Genomic DNA, 25,160 nt, shown 5'->3' with positions numbered 1-25,160 from the left:
TCCATGCTTCACGGTGGGAACCAGGCATGTAGAGTCCATCTGTTCACCTTTTCTGAGTCGCACAAAGACACAGTGGTTGGAACAAAAGATCTCAAATTTGGACTCATCGGACCAAAGCTCAGATTTCCACTGGTCTAATGTCCATTCCTTGTGTTCTTTAGCCCAAACAGGTCTCTTCTGCTTGTTGCCTGTCCTTAGCAGTGGTTTCCTAGCAGCTAATTTACCATGAAGGCCTGCAACACAAAGTCTCCTCTTAACAGTTGTTGAAGAGATGTGTCTGCTGCTAGAACTCTGTGTGGCATTGACCTGGTCTCTAATCTGAGCTGCTGTTAACCTGCGATTTCTGAGGCTGGTGACTCGGATAAACTTATCCTCAGAAGCAGAGGTGACTCTTGGTCTTCCTTTCCTGGGGCGGTCCTCATGTGAGCCAGTTTCTTTGTAGCACTTGATGGTTTTTGAAACTGCACTTAGGGACACTTTCAAAGTTTTCCCAATTTTTCGGATTGACTGACCTTCATTTCTTAAAGTAATGATGGCCACTCGTTTCTCTTTACTTAGCTGCTTTTCTCTTGCCATAATACAATTTCTAACAGTCTATTCAGTATGACTATCAGCTGTGTATCCACCAGACTTCTGCACAACACAACTGATGGTCCCAACCCCATTAATAAGGCAAGAAATCCCACTTATTAAACCTGACAGGGCACACCTGTGAAGTGAAAACCATTTCTGGTGACTACCTCTTGAAGCTCATCAAGAGAATGCCAAGAGTGTGCAAAGCAGTCATCAAAGCAAAAGGTGGCTACTTTGGAGAACCTAGAATATAAGACATATTTTCAGTTGTTTCACACTTTTTTGTTAAGTATATAATTCCACATGTGTTAATTCATAGTTTTGATGCCTTCAGTGTGAATGTACAATTTTCATAGTCATGAAAATGCTGAAAAATCTTTAAATGAGAAGGTGTGTCCAAACTTTTGGTCTGTACTTTATATATTAAATCAAAATTTCTGATTTTACAGATTCCTGAGGCTGGATCTTTTTCTGCTATCGATTGGTCTTCCTGCTGCACTGCCAGTGTTCTGTGCCTTGGACCCTGCAATAGGCGAGCTGACTTGATTTTTTCTATGATGATAAGAATGCATGTTACAATAAGCCCTGCCATAACATGCATTAGTACAATAATAGCATCTAGTCAACAGACTTACTGTAATTCTAATAATAAATTAATATTAAGCAGAATTAATTTTAGTTTATTGGTGTGGCCTCCACCCCAGTCATGGCCCTCATGTGGCCTCTCAGGAAAATAAATTTTTCATCCCTGGTATAAAGTGACTAACAGCCCATCCTGTATGAGTTGTTATAATGAACAACAATAGAAACAAATAATAAATTGCTATTGTGTAGCTTTAGGAGGGCAAAATTTAAATATTTCTGAGTAAGCTTAGTTATTGCTCCAAGTTTAACTTTTTTTTTAAATTATTTTAAAATTCATAATTTACCAAAATAATTTTTTTCATTTATATTTCAATTCTATAGCAACTTCTAAATTCCACTACTATTATTATGTGAAGGTAAGAAGGGAACGCTGCTATACAGGAAGATTTTAGCAGAGGTCTGATATCATATTATTATAGACCATACCTGGGAGGCCAATCCCATTCCAGCTTGAGGTCCACCCTGCTGATGAGGCAGAGAAATGAGATTTGGTTGCAGAAGACCTAAGGGTGTAGGAATTATGGTCAATTATTATTTTGTGTGTTCACAAGTTATAAAAATACAGGAATCGTTTACAAAGATTTAAAGGTCTATTAGAGAGCTACTCAAAAGAAAACTCCAACTGTACAGGTGCATCTCACTAAATTAGAATATCATCAAAAAGTTAATTTATTTCAGTTCTTCAATACAAAAAGTGAAATTCATATATTATATAGAGTCATTACAAACAGAGTGATTTAATTCAAGTGTTTATTTCTGTTAATGTTGATGATTATGGCTTACAGCCAAGGAAAACACAAAAGTCATTATCTCAGTAAATTACAATAATTAACAAAAAACACTTGCAAAGGCTTCCTAAGCGTTTAAAAATGTCCCTTAGTCTGTTTCAGTAGGCTCCACAATCATGGGGAAGACTGCTGACTTGACAGATATCCAGAAGGCAGTCATTGACACACTCCACGAGGTCCCAGAGTTCCAATTTTCATTTGGAAATCAAGGTCCCAGAGTCTAGAGGAAGAGTGGAGAGGCTACAATCCAAGCTGCTGGAGGTCTAGTGTGAAGTCTCCACAATCAGTGATGGTTTGGGGAGCCATGTCATCTGCTGGTGTAGGTCCACTGTGTTTTATCAAGACCAAAGTCAGCGCAGCCGTCTACCAGGAAATTTTAGAGCACTTCATGCTTCCCTCTGCTGACAAGCTTTTTGGAGATGACAATTTCATTCTCCAGCAGGACTTGGCACCTGTCCACACTGCCAAAAGTACCAATACCTGGTTTACAAACAACAGTATCACTGTGCTTGATTGGCCACCAAACTCGCGTGACCTTAACCCCATAGAGAATCTATGGGGTATTGTCAAGAGGAAGATGAGAGACACCAGACCCAACAATGCAGACGAGCTGAAGGCTGCTATCAAAGCAACCTGGGCTTCCATAACACCTCAGCAGTGCCACAGGCTGATCGCCTCCATGCCACGCCGCATTGATGCAGTAATTGATGCAAAAGGAGCCTCGACCAAGTATTGAGTGCATTACTGAACAGACATTTCAGTAGGCCAACATTTCGGATTTTAACCCCTTTACCCCCGAGGGTGGTTTGCACGTTAATGACCAGGCCAATTTTTACAATTCTGACCACTGTCACTTTATGAGGTAATTACTCTGGAACGCTTCAACGGATCCCCCTGATTCAGAGATTGTTTTTTCGTGACATATTGTACTTCATGATTGTGGTAAAATTTCTTCGATATCACTTGCGTTTATTTGTGAAAAAAACGGTAATTTGGGGAAAATTTTGAAAATTTTGCAATTTTCAAAATTTGAATTTTTATGCCCTTAAATCAGAGAGATATGTCACACAAAAGAGTTAATAAATAACATTTCCCACATGTCTACTTTACATCAGCACAATTTTGGAACCAAAATTTTTTTTTGTTAGGGAGCTATAAGGGTTAAAAGTTGACCAGCGATTTCTCATTTTTCCAACAAAATTTACAAAACCATTTTTTTAGGGACCACATCACATTTGAAGTCACTTTGAGAGGTGTTTATGACAGAAAATACCCAAAAGTGACACCATTCTAAAAACTGCACCCCTCAAGGTGCTCAAAACCACATTCAAGAACTTTATTAACCCTTCAGGTGCTTCACAGGAATTTTTGGAATGTGGAAGAAAAAAATGAACATTTAACTTTTTTCACAAAAATGTTACTTTAGACCCAATTTTTTTTATTTTCACAGGGGTAACAGGAAAAAATGGACCCCAAAATTTGTTTTGCAATTTCCCCTGGGCACGCAGATACCCCATATGTGGGGAAAAACCACTGTCTGGGTGCACGGCAGGGCTCGGAAGGGAAGGAGCGCCATTTGACTTTTTGATTGCAAAATTTGCTTGAATAATTAGCGGACGCCATGTTGCGTTTGGAGAGCCCCTGATGTGCCTAAACAGTGGAAACCCCCCACAAGTGACCCCATTTTGGAAAGTAGACCCCCCAAGGCACCTATCTAGATGCATAGTGAGAAATTGGAACCCCTAGGTGCTTCACAAATTGATTTGTAAAAATGAAAAAGTATTTGTTTTTCCACTTTTTCATTTTTACGAATCAATTTGTGAAGCACCTGAGGGTTCCAATTGCTCACTATGCATCTAGATTAGTGCCTTGGGAGGTCTAGTTTCCAAAATGGGGTCACTTGTGGGGGAGCTCCACTGTTTAGGCACATCAGGGGCTCTCCAAACGCGACATGGTGTCCGCTAACAAATTGAATGGAAAATCGTCTCAAATTGTTAGCGGACACCATGTTGCGCTTAGAGAGCCCCTGATGTGCCTAAACAGTGGAAACCCCCCACAAGTGACCCCATTTTGGAAACTAAACCCCCCAAGGCACCTATCTAGATGCATAGTGAGAACTTGGATCCCCCAGGTGCTTCACAAATTGATTCGTAAAAATGAAAAAGTGGGAAAAAAAACACTTTTTCATTTTTACGAATCAATTTGTGAAGCACTTGGGAGTTCCAAGTGCTCACTATGCATCTAGATAGGTGCCTTGGGTGGTCTAGTTTCCAAAATGGGGTCACTTGTGGGGGAGCTCCAATGTTTAGGCACACAGGGGCTCTCCAAACGCAACATGGTGTCCGCTAACAATTTGAGCCGATTTTCCATTCAATTTGTTAGCGGACACCATGTCGCGTTTGGAGAGCCCCTCATGTGCCTAAACAGTGGAGCTCCCCCACAAGTGACCCCATTTTGGAAACTATATCCCTCAAGGATTTTATTAAGGGGTATAGTGAACATTTTTAACCCAGAGGTACGACACAGAATTTGATAACATTAGGTCATCATATTGAATAAGTTGTCATTAGTCTTGAGCGCAAGTGCTCGCTACTTGAGTTTGCATCGGGTACTCAGGTATGCACCATGTATCACGGGTGCTCAAGTGAAATGCTCGAGTCCCCGCCCGCATGTTTCACGGTTATTAGACACCCCCAAAAAAACATGCGGGGATCGCTCGTGCATGGCAGGCAATCCCCGCGAGGTTTTTTTTGGCCGCGAAGAATATGAGGTGGAGTCTCGAGCACCTGCGATACTCAGTGCATACCCGAGCACCCGATGCAAACTCAAGTAGCGAGCACTTGCGCTCAACACTAGTCGCCATATCGTCATTTTTTTTTTTTACTTTTGAAAAAAAAAAAAAAAACCCTAACATTAGCACAACCCCAGCCCCAGCCCTAGCGTTTATTTTTTACGCCGTTCCTCGTGCGGTATAAGTGATGAGATTACTTTATTCTTCGGGTCGGTGCGATTACAGCGATACCAGAATCATATCGGGTTTTTATGATTGACAGCTGTCACACACTAAAAGACACATATTTTGTAAAATCTAGTTTTTGCATCGCCATATTTTGGCCGACAGTCATGTGACGGCTCGTTTTTTGCGGGATGAGTTGACGTTTTTATTGGTGCCATTTTCAGGCACGTGACATTTTTTGATTGCTTTCTATTCCTATTTTTGGGAGGCAGAATAAACAAAAACCAACAATTCAGGAATTGTGTTTTTTTTTTAATTTTTTATTCTGCTCGGCTTGTGGTAAAATTGATAAGGTAGCTTTATTCTTCGGGTCAGTATGTTTACAGCGGTACCACATTTATATCGTTTTTTATGTTTTGGCGCTTTTACACAATAAAAGCTATTTTATAGAAAAAATTATTATTTTGCATCGCTTTATTCTGAGAGCTGTAACTTTTTGATTTTTGGAGCTGTATGGCGGCTTGTTTTTTGCGGGACGAGATGACACTTTCAGCGATACCATTTTTATTTATATTCGTCTTTTTGATCGCGTGTTATTCCATTTTTTGTTTGGCGGTATGATGATAAAGCATTGTTTTTTGCTTTGTTTTTTATTTTTTACCGTATTCACTGAAGGGGTTAACTAGTGGAACAGTTTTATAGGCCAGGTCGTTATGGACACGGCAATACCAAATATGTGTACTTTTATTTTATTTATTTTTTTTTTCATAATAATATTTATTGATGGGTACATTATATTTTTATTTTTAGTGGATTATTTTTTTTATTTTTTTTTTTATATTTTTACAATTTTTTTTTTTTTTTTTCACTTTTTGGGAGTTTTTTAACTTTTTTACTTTGTTCCACTATGGGACTTTCACTTTTTTTATTCTGATCGCCTGCACAGCATAGGGATGGAGCACCATCCCTGTGCCATGCAGGCAGTCAGCGCTGGACAGGGAGAAGATAGTTTGGAGATGCACTGCACATGTCCAAACAATCTTCCTGCTGTCTGGTGACCCGGATGTTGTCATGACGACATCGGCTCGTCATGGCAACACCCGGGAAGCCGCGGCACACAGCGCTGGAGGCCGGAAGAGGAGGTGAGCATTGCGATCACCTCCCCTTGCCTCTGCAATGCTGCGATCGACTTCGATCGCAGCATTGCAGGGGTTAATGTGCTGGGAGCGGTGAGGGATCGCTCCCTGCACATAGTACCGGGTGTCAGCTGTGGCAATCAGCTGACACCTGGCGACGAACGCGCCCGCACAGCCTGTGCGCGCGCAATCGCGATGACGTACTAATACGGGTCAGGCTCTTAAAGCCCAGGGCACTGACGCGTATTAGTACGTCATGGGCTTTAAAGGGGTTAAAAACATTTCTCAAGCTGTTGTTATAAAGTATTCTAATTTACTGAGATAATGACTTTTGTGTTTTCATTGGCTGTAAGCCATAATCATCAACATTAACAGAAATAAACACTTGAAATAGATCACTCTGTGTGTAATGACTCTATATAATATATGAGTTTCACTTTTTGTATTGAAGAACTAAAATAAATTAACTTTTTGATGATATTCTAATTTAGTGAGATGCACCTGTACATGTCAAATATTGGAACCTTTAAATATCAATTCTGGAACATATTTTTTTAGAATGCAGTTATTTGTTATTCCGCTTGGAAATAAATTGACAACAGGGTAGTAGTCAAAAGCGTGTGTTGTTATATTGTTTGGCACTGACAGCACTAAGTAGACAGAGTAAGACTGGTTTCACACATCCTTGAAACATGGACCCAGCTTTGATCGCAATTCCTTGCCCAACCACCAGGTCTCCTGACATCACCAAATTGCCTTATAAATGCCTAAAAGGCAATTAGCTCTGGTCATGAGACCCGGTGTTCAAGTTGGGAATTGCGGTGCGAGTATGGTCCTTGTTTCTCAGAAACCCCAAATGTTACATGTTGAACTGAACATATGATGTAATCATGGCTGCAGAGCGGAATAAAACATTTCTTTGGGTTTATTTTAAAATTCACCTCTTTTTTGGAGATATTAGGAATCAAATTATTTGGCACTTAATGAGTTAACTTTTGTTAATTCTAAGTGGGTGTTATCAGATCTTTTTCACTGGTGGCATATACTTCTTTCCCTGTAGTATATACCACCAGTGAAAAATATCTAATAACATCCACTTAGAAGTAACAAAAGTTAACTCATTAAGTGCCAAATAATTTGATTTTTAATATGTCTGCAACAGAGGCAAAATAAAAAACACATTTCATTCCGGTCCGCAGCCATTAGTACATAATGTCTCCAGCTCAACATAAAAAATTTGGTGAAGGGTCCTCTTTAAGAATGTGCCGGGACCCATTCTCAAATGGTAACACCCAGTTGTCAATTTATTCATAAAGGGGAATAAAGAGGAATAATCTAGAATGGCTACTTCAGAAGAAATACAAACATTTACTGAAATAAACATGTCGGAAGCAGTGAAGGCTCCTCTTTAACCCCTTAATGACATGGCCTATTTGGGACTTTAGGACGCTGCCTCCTTTTTAACATTTGGCATTTTAAATGGCAAAAATTTCTCATTGTTACGCTTTTACTTATTAAGGTGGTTCTGAGACTGTTTTTTGTGCCACATAGTACTTTACATTAATAGTAAATCTAGGTTGGTATATTTTTTTGTAAAAAATAAACATTTTAATGTTTCTTCCCTTAAAATAAATAGTCATGTCGCTCACAATTATTAACATGTAATATATATTTACTTTATGTTGGCATCATTTTTAATACATACACTTTTTGAACGAGTTAATAAGTTTAACAGCAATTTTTCAATTTTTTATATTTCCTCAAAAAACATTTTTTAGGGGCATATTAAGTTCTCAAGGTGGGGCTATAAAAGTGCACCACTTATCAATTAAAAATAGTAAATAGGAAGTTTCTGCATCCTTTTTGTGTGGGAATGAAATACAAACATTTCTTTTTTTCTGAAAACTGCGCCCCTTTTGTAATTTATCTTGGGGCGTCGTGAACACTTTGACCCCACACATGTGTCATAGATTTGAATTGCATTGAACCATGGAAATGAAAAATTATATTCTTCAAAAATGTTTCTTTTTTTCTATTTTCTAAATAAGAGAAATAAATGAAGCCAGAAAATTGTTATGTACGGTAGACAGTTTATCCCAAGTACAGTTATACCGTATATGTGGTCATACACTACTGACTGAGCACATGGCAGGGCTCCGAATGGTACGAGTGCCATGTGGAAACCTAATCTTTGGAAGTGACCCTGTCTGGGAAACTACACCTCCCAGAAATGTATCTTCTATTGTAGTCATTTTACCCCACCGGTGTCTAAAATATTATTCTTCATGTGAAGTAAAAGCATTAGAAAGGTTTAATGTCTTCAGAAATGATATCTTACAAATGGCTTTCACTTACTGCAACTTATACTATATGAAATATCTGAAACTTTTAGAATAATGATTACCCAGGAGAACGTTGGTTCTGTCATTAGGCTTTGCTGATGAATCCATTATGACGTGCTGACATTTACACTCCTACTCCAGTATGAATGCCTGTCTAGGTGTAAGGCTTTAGTGAAGAAGCTCGCTAGACCACAAGTCTCCAGTAGATGCCACTAAGCTGCCATGTGTTTCACTTTCAACCTCAAATTTGTAAAATTTCTGTTACGCAAGGAACCTTCCTATATTTCCTAAGCATCTTTCTAGCCAGTATTCATGTCTGGGACTAAAACTTTGATTTCAACCAAAAGAAAATACCATATTTTTCGAATTAGAAGACGCAATTTTTCCCCCCAAATTTGGGGGGAAAGTGGGGGGTGCGTGTTTTAATCATAAAGTAGCTTACCAGGAGGGTGGCTGTGGTGGAGCGGGGTCCCAGAAGTCAGAGTCGCTGCTGCAGGAAGCTGGCGGCGGCAGGTGTGGGGCGATGCACCGCCGAACACTCCCTCCTCCCAGCCCGAGGCCTGCAGCATCGAACCACTGTTGCTGCCACCAGCTTCCTGCAGCGGCGACCCTGCCTCCTGGGACCCCGCTACCCCAGTAAGCTACTGTAAAAGCAGACTATAAGATTCACCACCATTTTATTAAAAACAAAAAATCCTATTTTCCTTCCCACATTTTGGAGTGCATCTTATGATCTGGTGTGTCTACTAGTCAAGCAAAATGCTGTATATTTTTAGGTAGGTAGGTATTTAACGCGTCTGTGCACGTTGTTTGACCCACCGTATTGGCCAAACTTACATCTATTAATGTCTGCTTGTCACAGAACTTGGAAAAATACAAAACATTTTTTGAAGTCTACAACTTTCCTATGTATGACAATAACTAGATCCTGTGCAGCACACAAGGGACATGATTACTTTTAATCACATTCTGTGGCAAGTGTTACACTGCTGCCCTTGTTTTGTTTCCATATTTTATCTTTTTGAGTTCACTGAAAATGAAGCACAGCCCTCCAGCTTTACGGACACTTTAGTCGCTGAGTTTGTAGCCCGATTTTACCTTAAGGTAGTTTCACATTGCATTTAGGGACACACACTGGGCCCCATCGGGGCATACAGCCGGACCCCTCTGCAAAATGGGATCCGGACGTAGGCGCTTACAGGGCCATAGACTGAATAGACGTGCCGGCAGGGCGAACTTGCACTCTGATGTGGATCATTTTCGGGAGTGTACCCCTACTGGAGGCGGACACTCAGATGTAGTAGGCTGCTTCTGGGTGTCTGTCTCCAGGCATACACTCCCAAAAATGATGAAGGTCAGAGTGCACATTCGCTCTGCTGGCATGATTCAGTCTATGGCCCCGTTGGCTCATACATCTGGATTCCGTTTTGCGAGGAGTTCGGACGTATGCCCTGATGGGGCCATCGAGCGTGTCCCTAAACACAGTGTGAAAGCACCCTTATATCACTGAGTTCTATGAAGGTAAATATTTTCCTTATAAGCTAAAGAAACTTAGAGCCGTGTCAGGATTCCTGTTGTTCTGTTTGACCACTAGTGGCTGCTATTGTTCACCTTAATAATTGTGCTGCAATCCCACTTCTTACCACTGGAGGCTGCTGCTGGGTTCTGCAATTGCCCTTTACTAAAATGGCAGATTCTGATCCTGTTGGATCCATCTTGTTTCCTGGTTGGGCCTACTTAACCCCTTTACCCCCGAAGGTGGTTTGCACGGTAATGACCGGGCCAATTTGTACAATTCTGACCACTGTCACTTTATGAGGTAATTACTCTGGAACGCTTCAACGGATCCCACTGATTCTGAGAATGTTTTTTTCATGACATATTGTACTTCACGATAGTGGTAAAATTTCTGCAATATGACTTGCGTTTATTTGTGAAAAAATCGGAAATTTGGAGAAAATTATGAAAATTTAGCAATTTTCAAAATGTGAATTTTCATGCCCTTAAATCAGAGAGATATGTCACACAAAAGAGTTAATAAATAACATTTCCCATATGTCTACTTTACATCAGCACAATTTTGAAACCAACATTTTTTTGTTAGGAAACTATAAGGGTTAAAAATTGACCAGCGATTTCTCATTTTTCCAACAAAATGTACAAAACCATTTTTTAGGGACCACATCATATTTGAAGTGACTTTGAGGGGCCTTTATGACAGAAGATACCCAAAAGTGACACCATTCTAAAAACTGCACCCCTCAAGGTGCTCAAAACCACATTCAAGAAGTTTATTAACCCTTCAGGTGCTTCACAAGAATTTTTGGAACATTTCACTTTTTTCACAAAAATGTTAGTTTAGACCCCATTTTTTTTATTTTCACAAGGGTAACAGGAAAGAATGGACCCCAAAATTTGTTGTGCAATTCCTCCTGAGCACGCCGATACCCCATATGTGGGGGAAAACCATTGTTTGGGCGCATGGCAGGGTTCAGAAGGGAAGGCGCGCCATTTGACTTTTTGAATGCAAAATTTGTTTGAATAATTAGCGGACGCCATGTTGCGTTTGGAGAGCCCCTGATGTGCCTAAACAGTGGAAACCCCCCACAAGTGACCCCATTTTGGAAACTACACCCCTCAAGGACTTTATCAAGGGGTATAGTGAACATTTTGAACACAGAAGTACGACACAGAATTTGATAACATTAGGTCATCAAATTGAATAAGTTGTCATTAGTCTTGAGCGCAAGTGCTCGCTACTTGAGTTTGCATCGGGTACTCGGTTATGCACCAAGTATCGCGGATGCTCAAGTGACGTGCTTGAGTCCCCGCCCACATGTTTCACGGTTATTAGACACCCAATAAAAAACATGTGGGGATCGCTCGTGCATGGCAGGCAATCCCCGCAAGGTTTTTTGGCTGTATAACAGCAGCAAAACATATGGGGCAGAGTCTCAAGCATGTCACTTGAGCATCCGCGATACTCGGTGCATACCCGAGCACCCGATGCAAACTCAAGTAGCGAGCACTTGCGCTCAACACTAGTCACCATATCGTCGTCATTTTTTTTTCACTTTTGAAAAAATCCTAACCCAAGCACAACCCTAACCCCAACCCTAATACAACCCCAACCTTAGCCCAACCCTAACCCTAGCCCAACCCTAACCCTAGCCTAACCCTAGCCCAACCTTAACCCTAGCCCAACCCTAACCCTAGCACAACCCTAACCCTAACACAACCCTAACATAACCCTAACCTTAGCGCAACCCTAACCCTAGCTCAACCCTAACCCTAGCACAGCACTAACCCTAGCCCAACCCTAACCCTAGCTCAACCCTAACCCTAGCCCTAGCACAACCCTAACCCTAGCACAACCCTAACCCTAACACAACCCTAACCCTAGCCCAGACCTAATCCTAGCACAACCCTAACCTTAACCCTAGCACAACCCTAACCCTAGCACAACCCTAACCCTAGCACAACCTAACCAAAAGCACAACCCTAACCCTAGCCCAATCCTAACCTTAGCTCAACTCTAACCCTAGCCCTAGCACAACCTTAACCCTAGCCCTAGCCCAATCCTAACCCTAGCCCAACCCTAACCATAGCCCAACTCCAACCCTAGCCCAACCCTAACCCTAGCTCAACCCTAACCCAACCCTAACCCTAGCCCAACCCTAACCCTAGCCCAACCCTAACCCTAGCACAACTTTAACCCTAGAGTTTATTTTTTATGCCATTCCTCGTGAGGTATAAGTTATTAGACGAGTTTATTTTTCGGGTCGGTGCGATTACAGCGATACCAGATTCATATCGGGTTTTTATGATTGACAGCTGTCACACACTAAAAAACCCTTTTTTTTGTAAAGACTAGTTTTTGCATCGCCATATTTTGAGAGCTATAATTTTTCCATATTCCAGCCGACAGAGACATGTGATGGCGTGTTTTTTGCGGGACAAGTTGACGTTTTTATCGGTACCATTTTTGGGCACGTGACATTTTTTGATCGCTTTCCATTCCGATGTTTGGTAGGCAGAATAAACTAAAACCAGCAATTCCAGAATTGTTTTTTTTTTTTTTTATACCGTTCCATGTGTGGTAAAATTGATAAGGTAGCTTTATTCTTCGGGTCACTACTTTTACAGCAGTAGCACATTTATATCTTTGTTATTTTTTGGCACTTTTACACATTAAAGACTATTTTATAGAAAAAATAATTTTTATGTATCGCTTTATTCTGAGAGTTATCACTTTTTTATTTTTCGGCTGACGGAGTAGTATGGCGGCTGGCTTCTTGTTGGACAAGATGACTTTTTCAGCTGTACCATTTTTATTTAAGTTTGTCTTTTTGATAATGTTTTATTGCATTTTTTGTTTGGTGGCATGATGATTAAGCATCGTTTTTTGCTTCGTTTTTTTTTTTTTTTACCGTGTTCACTAAAGGGGTTAACTAGTGGGACAGTTTTATAGGGCAGGTCGTTCTGGACATGGCGAATCCAAATATGTGTACTTTTATTGTTTTGTTTTTATTTTTTTTCATAATAATATTTATTTATGGGTACAATATATTTTTATTTTTTTGGATTATTTTTTACTTTTTTTTTTCACTTTCTGAATCTTTTTTTTTACATTTACACTTTGTCCCACTATAGGACTTTCATTTTTTTAACCCAGATTGCTTGCATAGCATAGAAATGCTGCAGCTTGTGTGCGGGCGCGATCACATTGTGCGTAATACTACGTCCCTGGCCCAATTGGCCCAGGGGAGAAGGACGTACTATTACCACAAATGTCAGAAAGGGGTTAAAGCGGCATGGATCTCTCACTCATTACTTGAATATTGTGTCTAGCTGTTTAGTCCAGTTCCAGTCTCCAGCTCCTGGACTGTCTTACCCAAACTGTTCTCATCTATCTACGAATTGTTTCCTACAACTCCTTTGCTAACTCCAAGAACTTCTACTACTGCTTGCTGTTCTTGCTTGGCTCCTTCGACCAATGGATTCCAGCAGTGCTACGCCAGTTTCATAACAAGCTGTCAGTTCAGAAAAGTGTAGCCTACAAGATGAGCAGCTACTATCATTATCACATATGTATGGAAATGCCTGCTGGTTCCCAGTACTATAAATATGGGACATACAGTGACACTCGCAGAAACAGACTTTTTTCTGAACTTGTCAATAATCACGTTGAAGAAATCTTTCTCTGCCTGAAAAGGGCAATAATAGACTCTAAACAACTACACAACAAATGTATGATAAACCATGAATATTACCTTGCTGGACAGGCTGCGACTGCGAAAGTAGGAACTGGGACGCCGACTGTAAATGACTGGGGACCAATACTAGTTGCTGGAGGGAATGTAAAGATGTCATATCCTGCAAGAAGGGGAAACAAGATATTTTTTTCACAATTGGATTTTACCATTAGATGTAATGAATGTCTCTAGATGTTGTTAGGTCCGACCTACCCCAAAGTCACAAGAGGGTCCTAATTATGGGCAACCGCCTAATACTATTGCTAGCATACACCATAGTATAGAGTTACTGGTCCTTTCCCCAAGAATCCAGCCCTCCTTCCAGATTATCCATTGAATAAACAGTTTACCCCTAAGTAAAAGTATTGCCTGGTACTTGATGACTTGTGGTGTTGTCCTTGGTCACAATATTTAAAAAGTGGCAAAAAAAACTCCTTTTTGCTGAGACACAGTACATATCCTAACCAGAGGTTCATTTCTTTCCAAGGGGAAGTCCGTATGGGGCTGGGAATGTTGCAGATTTTATAGTTCATCCCATACTTATATAGTACTAGCATATTCTGCAGTGCTTTACAGACACTTCCATCACTCACTGTCCCCAGTGGGGCATACAATCTAAATTTGAGTTATGAAAAGAAGTCCAAGTACCCGAAGAAAACTCATGGAAGACAGAGAGAACAAAACCCCATGAAAATGTTCTTCTCGGTTGGATTTGAATCCTGGACTCAAGTTTGTGCTGTAGACTTTTTTTGTGTGGATATTGACTTGTAGTCAACTCTGAATTTTCTAAATTCTGATTTCATGACTATGTAATAGTACAGAATGGTCATGATAAGATGTCTGCATGGGCAAAGACATTGAGGATGAGGTGTAATTGTATTGCTAAATATACATTAAAGTGAACCTGACACCTGCTACATGCTGCCCAATCTGTGGGCCGTCCACGTGTATATGCAGAGACCTGTCATTCCAGGGCAGCGGGCAGGGAGAAGCCGCTGGGGACCCGCCTGTCCGACTAGTCTATAGTGCAGTCTCGGTCCCCGGTAGCTGCTAAAGTATGTTTTACTCTGAAATGCCGCAGTGTTTCAGAGTCAAAACATACCTGGCTGAGATCATACAGCCAATGTCTGATACATTCTACCCATAGATTGGGCAGCATGTATCAAGAGTCAGGTTCACTTCAAATTAAAAAATACTTGGGACTACAGAACAGGAGAAGGACTTTGGTATTCTGGTTACAAGTAAGCTGAGCAGCAGTACTCAATGTCAGGCAGCAGCTGCAAAAGCAGACAAGATTTTAGGGTGTATAATAAGAGAGATAAAATCCTGTGGTCCAAATCTTTTATTACTCCCTCTTTAAATCCCTTCTGAGGCCACATCTTCAATATGGCCACATCTCTTGTCTTTTAAAACAAAAGATACTGGAAAGCTGGAGTTGGTTCAAGCATGGGCACCTAGATTATTACATGGGATGGAAGGCCTCAACTATAATGAGAGTGTAGAAACATTGCGCTTGTTTACCGTAGAAAAAAGATGTGTCAGAGGAGATCTCATTTATATGAATAAATATATGTGTAGTCAATACAAAGGACTGGCACATGACTTATTCCTTCCAAAGGCGCTTACAAAAGACCAGGAATTCTAGGTTCTGGCCAGGAAATTGGCCAAGCAGGTTCTGGTGTCCTTGATTATGCACCCTTCTGAGGGCACAGGTTTCAGCTTTCTGTGGCACATATGCAGAAGAACAATGAAGTCTGTGCCCTTAGACGGTCAAACAAGAAGACCAGTGATCTCTGCAGGAGTGACTTCTCCTATCTGAAGCCTGATGTCAGAGGCGAAGTCCACTACTGACCAACAGACAAAGGGAGGCACCAAGAATGTTAATAACCAAGGAGGCAGAGTTTGGTTATATACATTCTCCCGCCCACTACACTTAACTCATTTACATACTGAAAAAAACAGAGATTTATCAAGATTCGGGCAACGGAATGACAATGTAAAGGTATCAATGAGTTCAACTTTCATTAGGCTACACGACCATATAAATGGTTTATGGGGTCAAATTTACTGTCAGATTCCCTTTAACAGTTCCCCACACCCATAAGCCTTCATCCTCTGGTGACTACAACGAAAGCCATGAATCCAAATATAGAAAAGCCGGCACTTCGTCTGAGCAATTAGCTGAGTTATGAGTAAGGAAGTTTAATTCCGAAACGCGTCAGTGTCTGTATGTCTTTCATCCCTTAAAGATTTTTTGGAAGAAATAAAGTGGTTATTTTTGTACAAGATGAAATCCCGGCTTTTGTCATATTTAGTTTTAAAAATAATCAGCAACAAATCTGGCGAGTGCAGACTTTCCTTCATACGGGGTTCAGTTGGCCATACTGGAAAACGGGCCAGCCTTGTCTGCTAATTGCCGACGTGATGGGCATCATGAGCCGTCCTGTGCGCTTGCCCGCATTGAGCCTGGGTTGTGGAGCTGCCTTTACATTGCATGCATTGTTCTGGTCCATAAACAGACCACATTGGTTATAAAAGGTCTGTATGCTCCGGGTATGCAGCGCATAGACAGCACAAAGACCGATTATTCCCTCATCTGAACAAAACCTTAAGTCTACCTCTTCTAAGCAAGACGTTGAAGAAAAATCCTGCTAGCATACCCTAAAAATAATGGAAGTAGCGGAGAATATCCTCATAAAGCAAATAGATGAAGCAGCGACTCAAGGAGAAGTCATTATTATGGGAGACTTCAACTACCCTGAAATACATTGGGGGACAGAAACATGTAGTTCAAGCAAAGGAAATAGGTTTTTGACTACTATGAGAGACAATTACCTTTCACAACTGGTTCAGGACCCAACAAGAAGGGGGGCACTGCTAGACCTAATATTAACCAATAGGCCAGACCGCATATCAAATATACGAGTTGGGGGTCACTTGGGTAATAGTGATCACAAAATAATACGTTTTCATGTAACCTTTAATAAGATGTGTAGTAGAGGGGTTACAAGGACACTAAACTTCAGGAAGGCAAATTTACAACGGTTAAGAGATGATCTTAGTGCAATAAACTGGGACGATATCCTGAGACATAAAGCTACACAAAGCAAATGGGAGACATTTATTAACATCCTGAATAGGACCTGTGCACAATATATACCCCTTGGGAATAAACATGCTAGAAATAGGAGGAAACCACTATGGCTAAATAGAGCTGTAAGGGGCGCAATAAGTGACAAAAAGAAAGCATTTAGAGAACTAAAGCAAGTAGGTAGTGATGAGGCATTAAATACATATAGAAAATTAAATAAATTATGTAAAAAACAAATCAAGGCAGCAAAGATTGAGGCAGAGAGAATCATTGCCAGAGAAAGTAAAAATAACCCCAAAATATTCTTTAACTAAATAAATAGTAAAAAACTAAAAAATGATAGTGTTGGCCCCCTTAAAAATAGTCTGGGTGAAATGGTGGATGAGGATGAGGAAAAAGCCAATATGCTAAATGATTTTTTTTCAACCGTATTTACACAAGAAAATCGCATGACAGAAAACATGATTAGTGATAACAAAAATTCTCCAGTAAATGTCACTTGCTTAACCCAGCAGGAAGTACGGCGGCGTCTAAAAATCACTAAAGTTGACAAATCCCCGGGCCCGGATGGGATACACCCGCGAGTACTGCAGGAATTAAGTAATGTCATAGATAGATAATTATTTTTAATCTTTAAAGATTCCATAATAACAGGGTCTGTACCACAGTACTGGCGTATAGCAAATGTGGTGTCAATATTCAAAAAGGGGACAAAAACTGAACTTGGAAATTATAGGCCGGTAAGCTTAACCTCTACTGTGGGTAAAATCCTGGAGGGTTTCCTAAGAGATGCTATGATAGTGTATCTGAAGAAGAATAACCTCATGATCCAATATCAACATGGGTTTACGAGGGACCGTTCCTGTCAAACTAATCTGATCAGTTTTTATGAGGAGGCAAGTTCTGGACTGGACCAAGGAAATGCAGTGGATGTTGTGTATATGGACTTTTCAAAAGCTTTTGATACGGTTCCACACAAAAGGTTGATACATAAAATGAGGACATTGGGGATAGGGGAAAATATATGTATGTGGGTTAAGAATTGGCTCAGTGATAGGAAACAAAGAGTGGTTATTAATGGAAAACACTCAGACTGGGTCTCAGTTAACAGTGGGGTACCACAGGGGTCAGTATTGGGCCCCCTTCTTTTTAACATATTTATTAATGACCTTGTAGGGGGCATACAGAGTAATATTTCAATATTTGCAGATGACACTAAACTCTGCAGGGTAATCAATACAGAGGAGGACAATTTTATATTACAGGAGGATCTATGTAAACTAGAAGCTTGGGCTGATAAATGGCAAATGAGCTTTAATGGGGATAAATGTAAGGTAATGCACTTGGGCAGAGGAAATAAAATGTATAATTATATGCTTAATTTTAAAACACTGGGCAAAACTGTAACTGAAAAAGACCTGGGTGTATTGGTGGACGACAAGCTCACGTTTAGTGGCCAGTGTCAGGCTGCTGCTGCAAAGGCAAATAAAATAATGGGATGCATTAAAAGAGGCATAGATGCTCATGAGGAGAACATAATTTTACCTCTATACAAGTCACTAGTGCGACCACACTTAGAATACTGTGTACAGTTCTGGTCTCCAGTGTATAAGAAAGACATAGCTGAACTAGAGCGGGTGCAGAGAAGAGCGACCAAGGTTATTAGGGGACTGGGGGGTCTGCAATACCAAGACAGGTTATTACACTTGGGATTATTTACTGTGGAAAAAAGAAGGCTTAGGGGTGATCTTATTACTATGTACAAGTATATGAGGGGACAGTACAAAGACCTTTCTACTGATCTTTTTACTCTGAGGCCTGAGTCGGGGACAAGGGGGCATCTTCTACGTCTGGAGGAAAGAAGGTTTAATCATAGTCACAGACGGGGATTCTTTTCTGTAAGAGCAGTGAGACTATGGAACTCTCTGCCGCATGATGTTGTAATGAGTGATTCACTGTTAAAATTTAAGAAGGGACTGGATGCCTTTCTTGAAAAGTATAATATTACAGGTTATATACACTAGATTCCTTGATAGGGCGTTGATCCAGGGAACTAGTCTGATTGTCGTATGGAGTCGGGAAGGAATTTTTTTCCCCAATGTGGAGCTTAGTGTTTGCCACATGGTTTTTTTTGCCTTCCTCTGGATCCACAAGTTAGGCTATGGGTTGAACTAGATGGACTAAGTCTTCCTTCAACCTTAAAAACTATGTTACCCCCCATAAATAGAAGGAACAGGAAAATATGGGAAAAAATAGAGGGAGTGAAAATAGTGTAACAATAGGAAGTTAGGGAAGAATGGAAAATGAAGACTCACTTACCCCAGGCATTTGGCCTCCAGCCATTAAGGACCCTTGAGAAAGATGGCATGGTCGGTGGGGTATTCCAGACTGCAATGTCTCACTGAAATCTTCAGTTTTAATCTAAAAGATAAAGAAATATGAATGAACCGAGCCGTATTTACAGCTGGTGCTGCTGCAGGGATTGTATATGGAACAATGGTGCTTCTAATTGGCCTTTGTTGCCATATTAAACAGCACTTCTGCCAGTGTTGTTATTAGTAAAATGTAGTAATTAGCAAGAGCACAATTATTTATGAAGTGTTTAACAAAGGGCTAAGAGCTGCACCGAAAACTATAAACGTATGTTCACACTGCATTTCTTTCAGGTGGTCAAAAATATCTGTTTTTCAAGCAGAAGACGCTTCAAGAATCGCTTTTTTTCTTTGAGTTTTGTAAACCAAAGGCGTCTTTTTTAAGTCAGTTTAGTTGTTTCCTGAGCAATTTTTGACTTTTTTTTCAGCTTTTTCTTATAATCGTTTTTTCGGAGCTTCTTTTTACTACCGTTTTCTGGTCTTCATTTTTAAATCATTAAATAATGTAGGAATGCAGGAATCGGTAGCATTTTTTGAAGCAAAGACCTTGACAAAACACTCAAAAAGACAACTGAGTGTCTCCCGTTCATCAATTTAGCCTTCTAATTAACTTTTATTAGAAAGTATTGAGCGTCTTCCCAGCTGAAAATGTCAAAAGAAAGAACATGTCAGTTCTTTTAAAAGAAAAGTCCAGCTCACCACTTAATGCCTGAATCCAGCCAGGTCTGGAGCAAGGAAAGTGTCAGTGCCAAAAACACCTTTAGTATTGAAGCAGCAAAGTGGAATCCAGCTGCACGGACATAAACTCTTCTTTATTAGTACATGTTTACAATTCTGATAACATCCATAATTGGCTTGAAAAATATGAAACACCGACACATTTCTGGTGAAATTGTGGCTAAGCTGCTGGGTGTGGGGTGCCAGGTAGTGTTAAAACATGCTCCATCTCTAGGCTGCACATTGTCCCCAAATTTTCTGGATCCAACTGAACCGTTGCTTCTGTGTTCTTTGGTTGGCATATTTTTCCTCTGAGCCACAGCAGATACACATTTTATTTGAATGTTTTAGTGCTGTTATCTTTGTTTCTGTTGGTTTAGGGGAACAAGTGTTTTTCATTTACTCTGTTTTTCCATCCTATCACCTTTCAGGTGCAGCTTTAAATTCTATCCCCTATTGGTGTTTCCTGCTGGTGACTTTGTTGGATTCATTCACTATGCTGTGGTTGCAGTTGCTTTGTATGTAATTTCTTTTCTCCTTGGGTAACTGCTACTCTAGCGATCATAGGAGATTCTATGGACATTCAGGATAAGCCACCATCGAGTGGAGGCGGCATTGCGTTAACTTTGGGTGCCAACCTCCATCGTCAGGCAGGGACAGACCAGAATCAGAGAATGGCTTTTCCTAGTCTGAACAGGGACCTGTCAGGTTCAAGTATTTGCCTTCCTGGTTTGTATGTTACCAGTGTGAATGTTCTTTGGCAGTCATAACACCAACAAGAGAAAAAAATTTAATTGGTTAGCAATTTAAGTTTTTTTTTTACAAATGTGGTATAGATCCAGGAAAAGTATTGTAAGGTGGCTGCCGGACAGGTCGTGGACGGGAGGTATGTGTTCCCGAAGTGCCAAGCAGAGGAAGCCAAGTACCTAGGGTACGTGGTTGGTAGAGGGGAAATAAAACCACAAATAAATAAGGTTGAGGCGATCTTGAACAGGCCACAGCCCCTCTCGAAGAAGCAGGTCAGGGCGTTTCTATCCATTGTGGGCTACTATCGAAGATTTGTCCCTAACTTTGCCCTGATAGCAGCCCCGCTGACGGATCTTCTGAAAGGGACGAAGTCTCCTATGGCCAAGTGGTCCCTGGAAGCAGAAGCGGCCTTCCAAGAATTGAAACTGGTCCTCTGTAAACAGCCAGTCTTAGTAGCACCCAACTTCTCCAAGGAGTTTGTGGTCCAGACGGATGCATCAGATGTCGGGCTGGGAGCAGTCTTGCTACAGGAGATTAACGGAGAAGAACACCCTATAATATACCTCAGTCGGAATCTCTCCACTTGTGAGAAGAACTACTCCATTGTAGAAAAAGAATGTTTGGCCATTAAGTGGGCGTTAGACACTCTGAGGTATTACTTGTTAGGTAGAAGGTTCAGGTTAGTGTCAGACCATGCCCCACTGAGGTGGATGCGAGAAAAGAAGGGGAACAATGCCAGAGTGACTAGGTGGTTCCTGGCTCTACAAGATTTTAGTTTCCGGGTAGAGCATAGGCCTGGGAAACAACATGGGAATGCTGATGCCTTGTCAAGGGTTTATTGTATGGTGACAAAAGGTGCCAAGCCCCCCGGCTTTAGGAAGAGGGGGAGTATGTAAGGTGGCTGCCGGACAGGTCGTGGACGGGAGGTATGTGTCCCCGAAGTGCCAAGCTTCGGTGATGTAGGACCCGGAGAAGCAGGCTCCAGCACACATAGTGCTGAGAGGAATTTAGTGGGCCCAGATTACAGTGCCGGGTTTTACGAGCAGCTGAAAGAGCTGGGGGGGAACAGCTGCTCACTTACCTCCAGTCCAGATCTTGGAAGGCTGATTTAAGACAGCTGCGCCTGTCTCAGTCTGCCTGTGTTTGTTGGGCACGGTTAGCAGACCATGCATGTGCTTCTCAGAGTCTGCTGGAGGCTGAGATAAAGCACCTTGTTTAAACGGCTGAGGCCATGCTGCATGGACTTGTTATTTTGAGCTTTCTTCTGTTATTCCTTTTTGTGCCAGGAAAAGACTGTTACTTTTGTTTCCTCACTGGTGTATGGTCACTAAATAAACCACCAGTTTGTTTGAACCCGTGGACTGCATCACTGTGTGAACCTGTGCCTACCTCCAACGTGGCTCAGTGAGTACAAATCCCTACAGTATGTTTTAACGTCAAACAGTGTAATGCGTTCAGTGACTCTTTGCAAAAGAATAACTTCCAGATTAGCTTGTATTTCAATTGTAACTCCAATTTGATTGGCTATATCATAGAATGTGTCACTTGCAAATTAAAATACATAGGTAGTGCTACACGCTAATGCAAAATTTGTAACAGGGAAGACCTTTATGACATTGAAAATGATAAAAGTCATAGGAATATATGCCAAACCTCTAAATATTTCATTACTTGTCATGATGGCAATATTACTTTGCTAAAAACATATGCGATAGAGCAGATTTACCATCACAAGAGAGGTGGGGATAGGGGACGACATCTTAGGAATAGGCACATTTGATAACTACCTTTCTTTGCCGCATCTATCTGCACTTTGCTTATTTAAATGTATTACATTTCTCTTTAAACATGTCACGTGATGTCATCCAATTTAATTATATTACTGGTGTGTTAACCGGAAGTGATTAACTATTTAAGCTGACTTCTGACAACATTTCAACACCATGACTAAAGGTGCTTTTGATGCACCAAAAACGCGTTGGTGTTTCACATTTTTCAAGCCAATTACAGTGGTTTGCGAAAGTATTCACTTCCCTTGGTATTTTTTGTGCTTTGCTACCTCACACTGACAGACTGAAACAGGTTTTGCTCAAGAATATCTGTGTATTTCACACCATTCATCTCCTCCACAACTCTGACCATTTTTCCTGTCCCTGCTGCTGAAAAACATCCCCACAGCATGATGCTGCCACCACCATGTTTCATTGTGTGGATGGTGTTTTTTTCGTGATGATCTGTGTTGGTTTACGTTGGTGGCCAAAAAGTTATATTTTGGTCTTATCTGACCACAGCACCTTCCTCCATACATTTGGGGAGTTTCCCACATGTCTTTTGGCAAACTGAAACCGAGCATTACAATTTTTGTGTGTAAGTAAAGGCTTTTTTATGTCCACTCTTCCATAAAAGCCACCTCTATGGAGTGTACGGCTTATTGTGGTCGTATGGACAGATACTCCAGTCTCTGATTGGAAACTCTGCAGCTCCTTCAGGGTTACCTTTGGTCCCTGTGCTCCCTCTCTGATTAATGCCGTCCTTGCCCGGGCTGATAACTTTTGTGGACGGCCCTCTCTTTGCAGGTTTGTTGTGGTACCATGTTCTTTCCATTTGATGATAATGGATTTTATGGTGCTCTGGGGGATCATCAGAGATTAGGATATTTTTTTATAATCTATCCCTGATTTGAACTTCTCAACAACTTTGTCCCTGACTTGTTTGGAGATCTCCTTGGTCTTCATGGTGTTTGGTTAGTGGTGCCTCTTGCATAAATGGTGTTGTAGCCTCTGTGTTTCCTTTCAGAAAAGGTAAAGTGTATATATTGATAAACATGTAACACTTAGACTGCACACAGATGGACTTCCTTTCACTAAGCATGTGACTTATGAAAGTAATTACTTGCACCAGAAACTTTTACGGGCTTCATAGCAAAAGGGATGAATACATATGAACATGTACATTTTTAGTTATTTGATCCCATAAATGTAATTTATGCCTATACTTCACTTCACCAACTTAGACTATTCAGTGTTGATGCGCATCACAACCAAATTATAAAAAATATTTAAACACAGGTTGTAAAGTAACAAAATAGGTAAAAAGTCAAGGAGGTGAATACTTTCGCAAGCCACTGTATGTTATAAGAATTTTAAATATGTACTAATGAAGAAGATTTTATGTCCGTGCAGCAGGATTACCCTTTGTTGCTTCTTTTAAATGCTTGGTGTCTTTTAAAGCCTGAAGCGTTAAAAAACATTTAAAATCCTGAAGATATGAACAAGTTGTTTTTCCATACAAAGGAATGGATCAGCTCAAAAAACAGTGGAAAAAGATCCAAGGTGACCATGCCCTAAGGCTAAGTTCCCACGATGAGCATTTGTTGCGTTTTTAATGCTGTTGATTTTCTGAAGACTTTCTGCACCAATTTAACTAACTTAGGTTACTTAAGTTTTTCTTTAAAGTTTTTTGGTGATATTTTTTCACATGCCATTTTGTTGCGTTTTTTTCAGCTGCAATTTTTGACTCCTTTTGCTATTTCATGTTTTAGATAAAACTACTTTGTTTTTGGACACTTCTGGTTTCGTGAATTGTAGCTAACTTTGATAAAGCTTTATTGATAAAATAATGTATGGATTACAAGTGTGTTTTTCGCTGCGGAAATGTACTAAAAATGTATATGCTTTTTTTTATCTGCAGATTTCAAAAATGTACTACGGTTCAATATCCACAGGGTTGGAAAACAGCACAGTGGGCAAGAGATTTTTAGATAAATCCATTCCACTTTGCTACAGGAAATATATATATATCTTTGTACTGTGTTAGCCAGTACATAGAAAAATATTAAGACTTGAGAGTCCTCAGTGGCTGATACCTTTTAATGGCTAACTGAAAAGATAGTAACAAATTGCAAGCTTTCGAGACCTGAGTAGTCTGGAAAGCTTGCAATTTGTTACCATCTTTTCAGTTAGCCATTAAAAGGAATCAACCACTGAGGACCCTCAAGTCTTAATATTTACTATCATATGCTGTGTTGTCTGTGCACGAAAATACTCGGTAGAAAAATTGCACCAAACAGTCGTTGGATTTTAGCTGCGTTTATAAAATTTAGTAATTTTCCCAAAATCTGGTAAATCACAGCATTTATACTGTATTTTAGGGAAAATGCTGCAGAAAAGACATCAGAAACACATTATACAAACATGGCTTAACATGGGTTGTACAGCCAGTTACAATTTTCATTGAAATTCCATTATGTAGGAAGAAAACTCACTAAGACCAGGCATAGAACATGTAAAAGCAAAGCAAATAGATTTAGGAAAAGTTGTATGTGTGTGACTTGCTTTTTTTTCACACATTTATAAACTGGCATAAATTAATTAATCTTCCCACATTCAGATGTCAGGCATTTTTCTTGTACTTGAGAGAACGGACTAAGTTTTATCAGTGTGCTGGATCACATTTATATCAGTGTTTGGTCAGTGATTTTCTTATATGCTAAGAAAAAGCTTCTTCTACCAGTTGCAACATTACAAATGGACAGCACA

The 25,160-nt window shown here is 40.4% G+C and overlaps 1 protein-coding gene across 3 annotated transcripts in view; it reads right to left on the bottom strand.

The window, feature by feature from the left end:
- Window positions 1–25,160, bottom strand: part of POU2F3 (POU class 2 homeobox 3) — a 129,000-nt gene that overhangs the window by 22,940 nt on the left and 80,900 nt on the right. For all 3 annotated transcript variants that reach the window (XM_073657847.1, XM_073657848.1, XM_073657849.1), the window contains 3 exons: window positions 19,106–19,207; window positions 13,714–13,816; window positions 1,645–1,721 (listed from right to left, as the gene is read on the bottom strand). In XM_073657847.1, coding sequence (XP_073513948.1) covers window positions 1,645–1,721; window positions 13,714–13,816; window positions 19,106–19,207 — 282 coding nt within the window. The remainder of the gene's footprint in view (window positions 1–1,644; window positions 1,722–13,713; window positions 13,817–19,105; window positions 19,208–25,160) is intronic.

The sequence above is a fragment of the Phyllobates terribilis genome, unplaced genomic scaffold (assembly GCF_046119375.1).
Source record: "Phyllobates terribilis strain yellow unplaced genomic scaffold, ASM4611937v1 Scaffold_12__6_contigs__length_324123572, whole genome shotgun sequence".
Classification (NCBI taxonomy): Eukaryota; Metazoa; Chordata; class Amphibia; order Anura; family Dendrobatidae; genus Phyllobates; species Phyllobates terribilis.
This window is presented reverse-complemented; position numbering and strand designations above follow the sequence as displayed.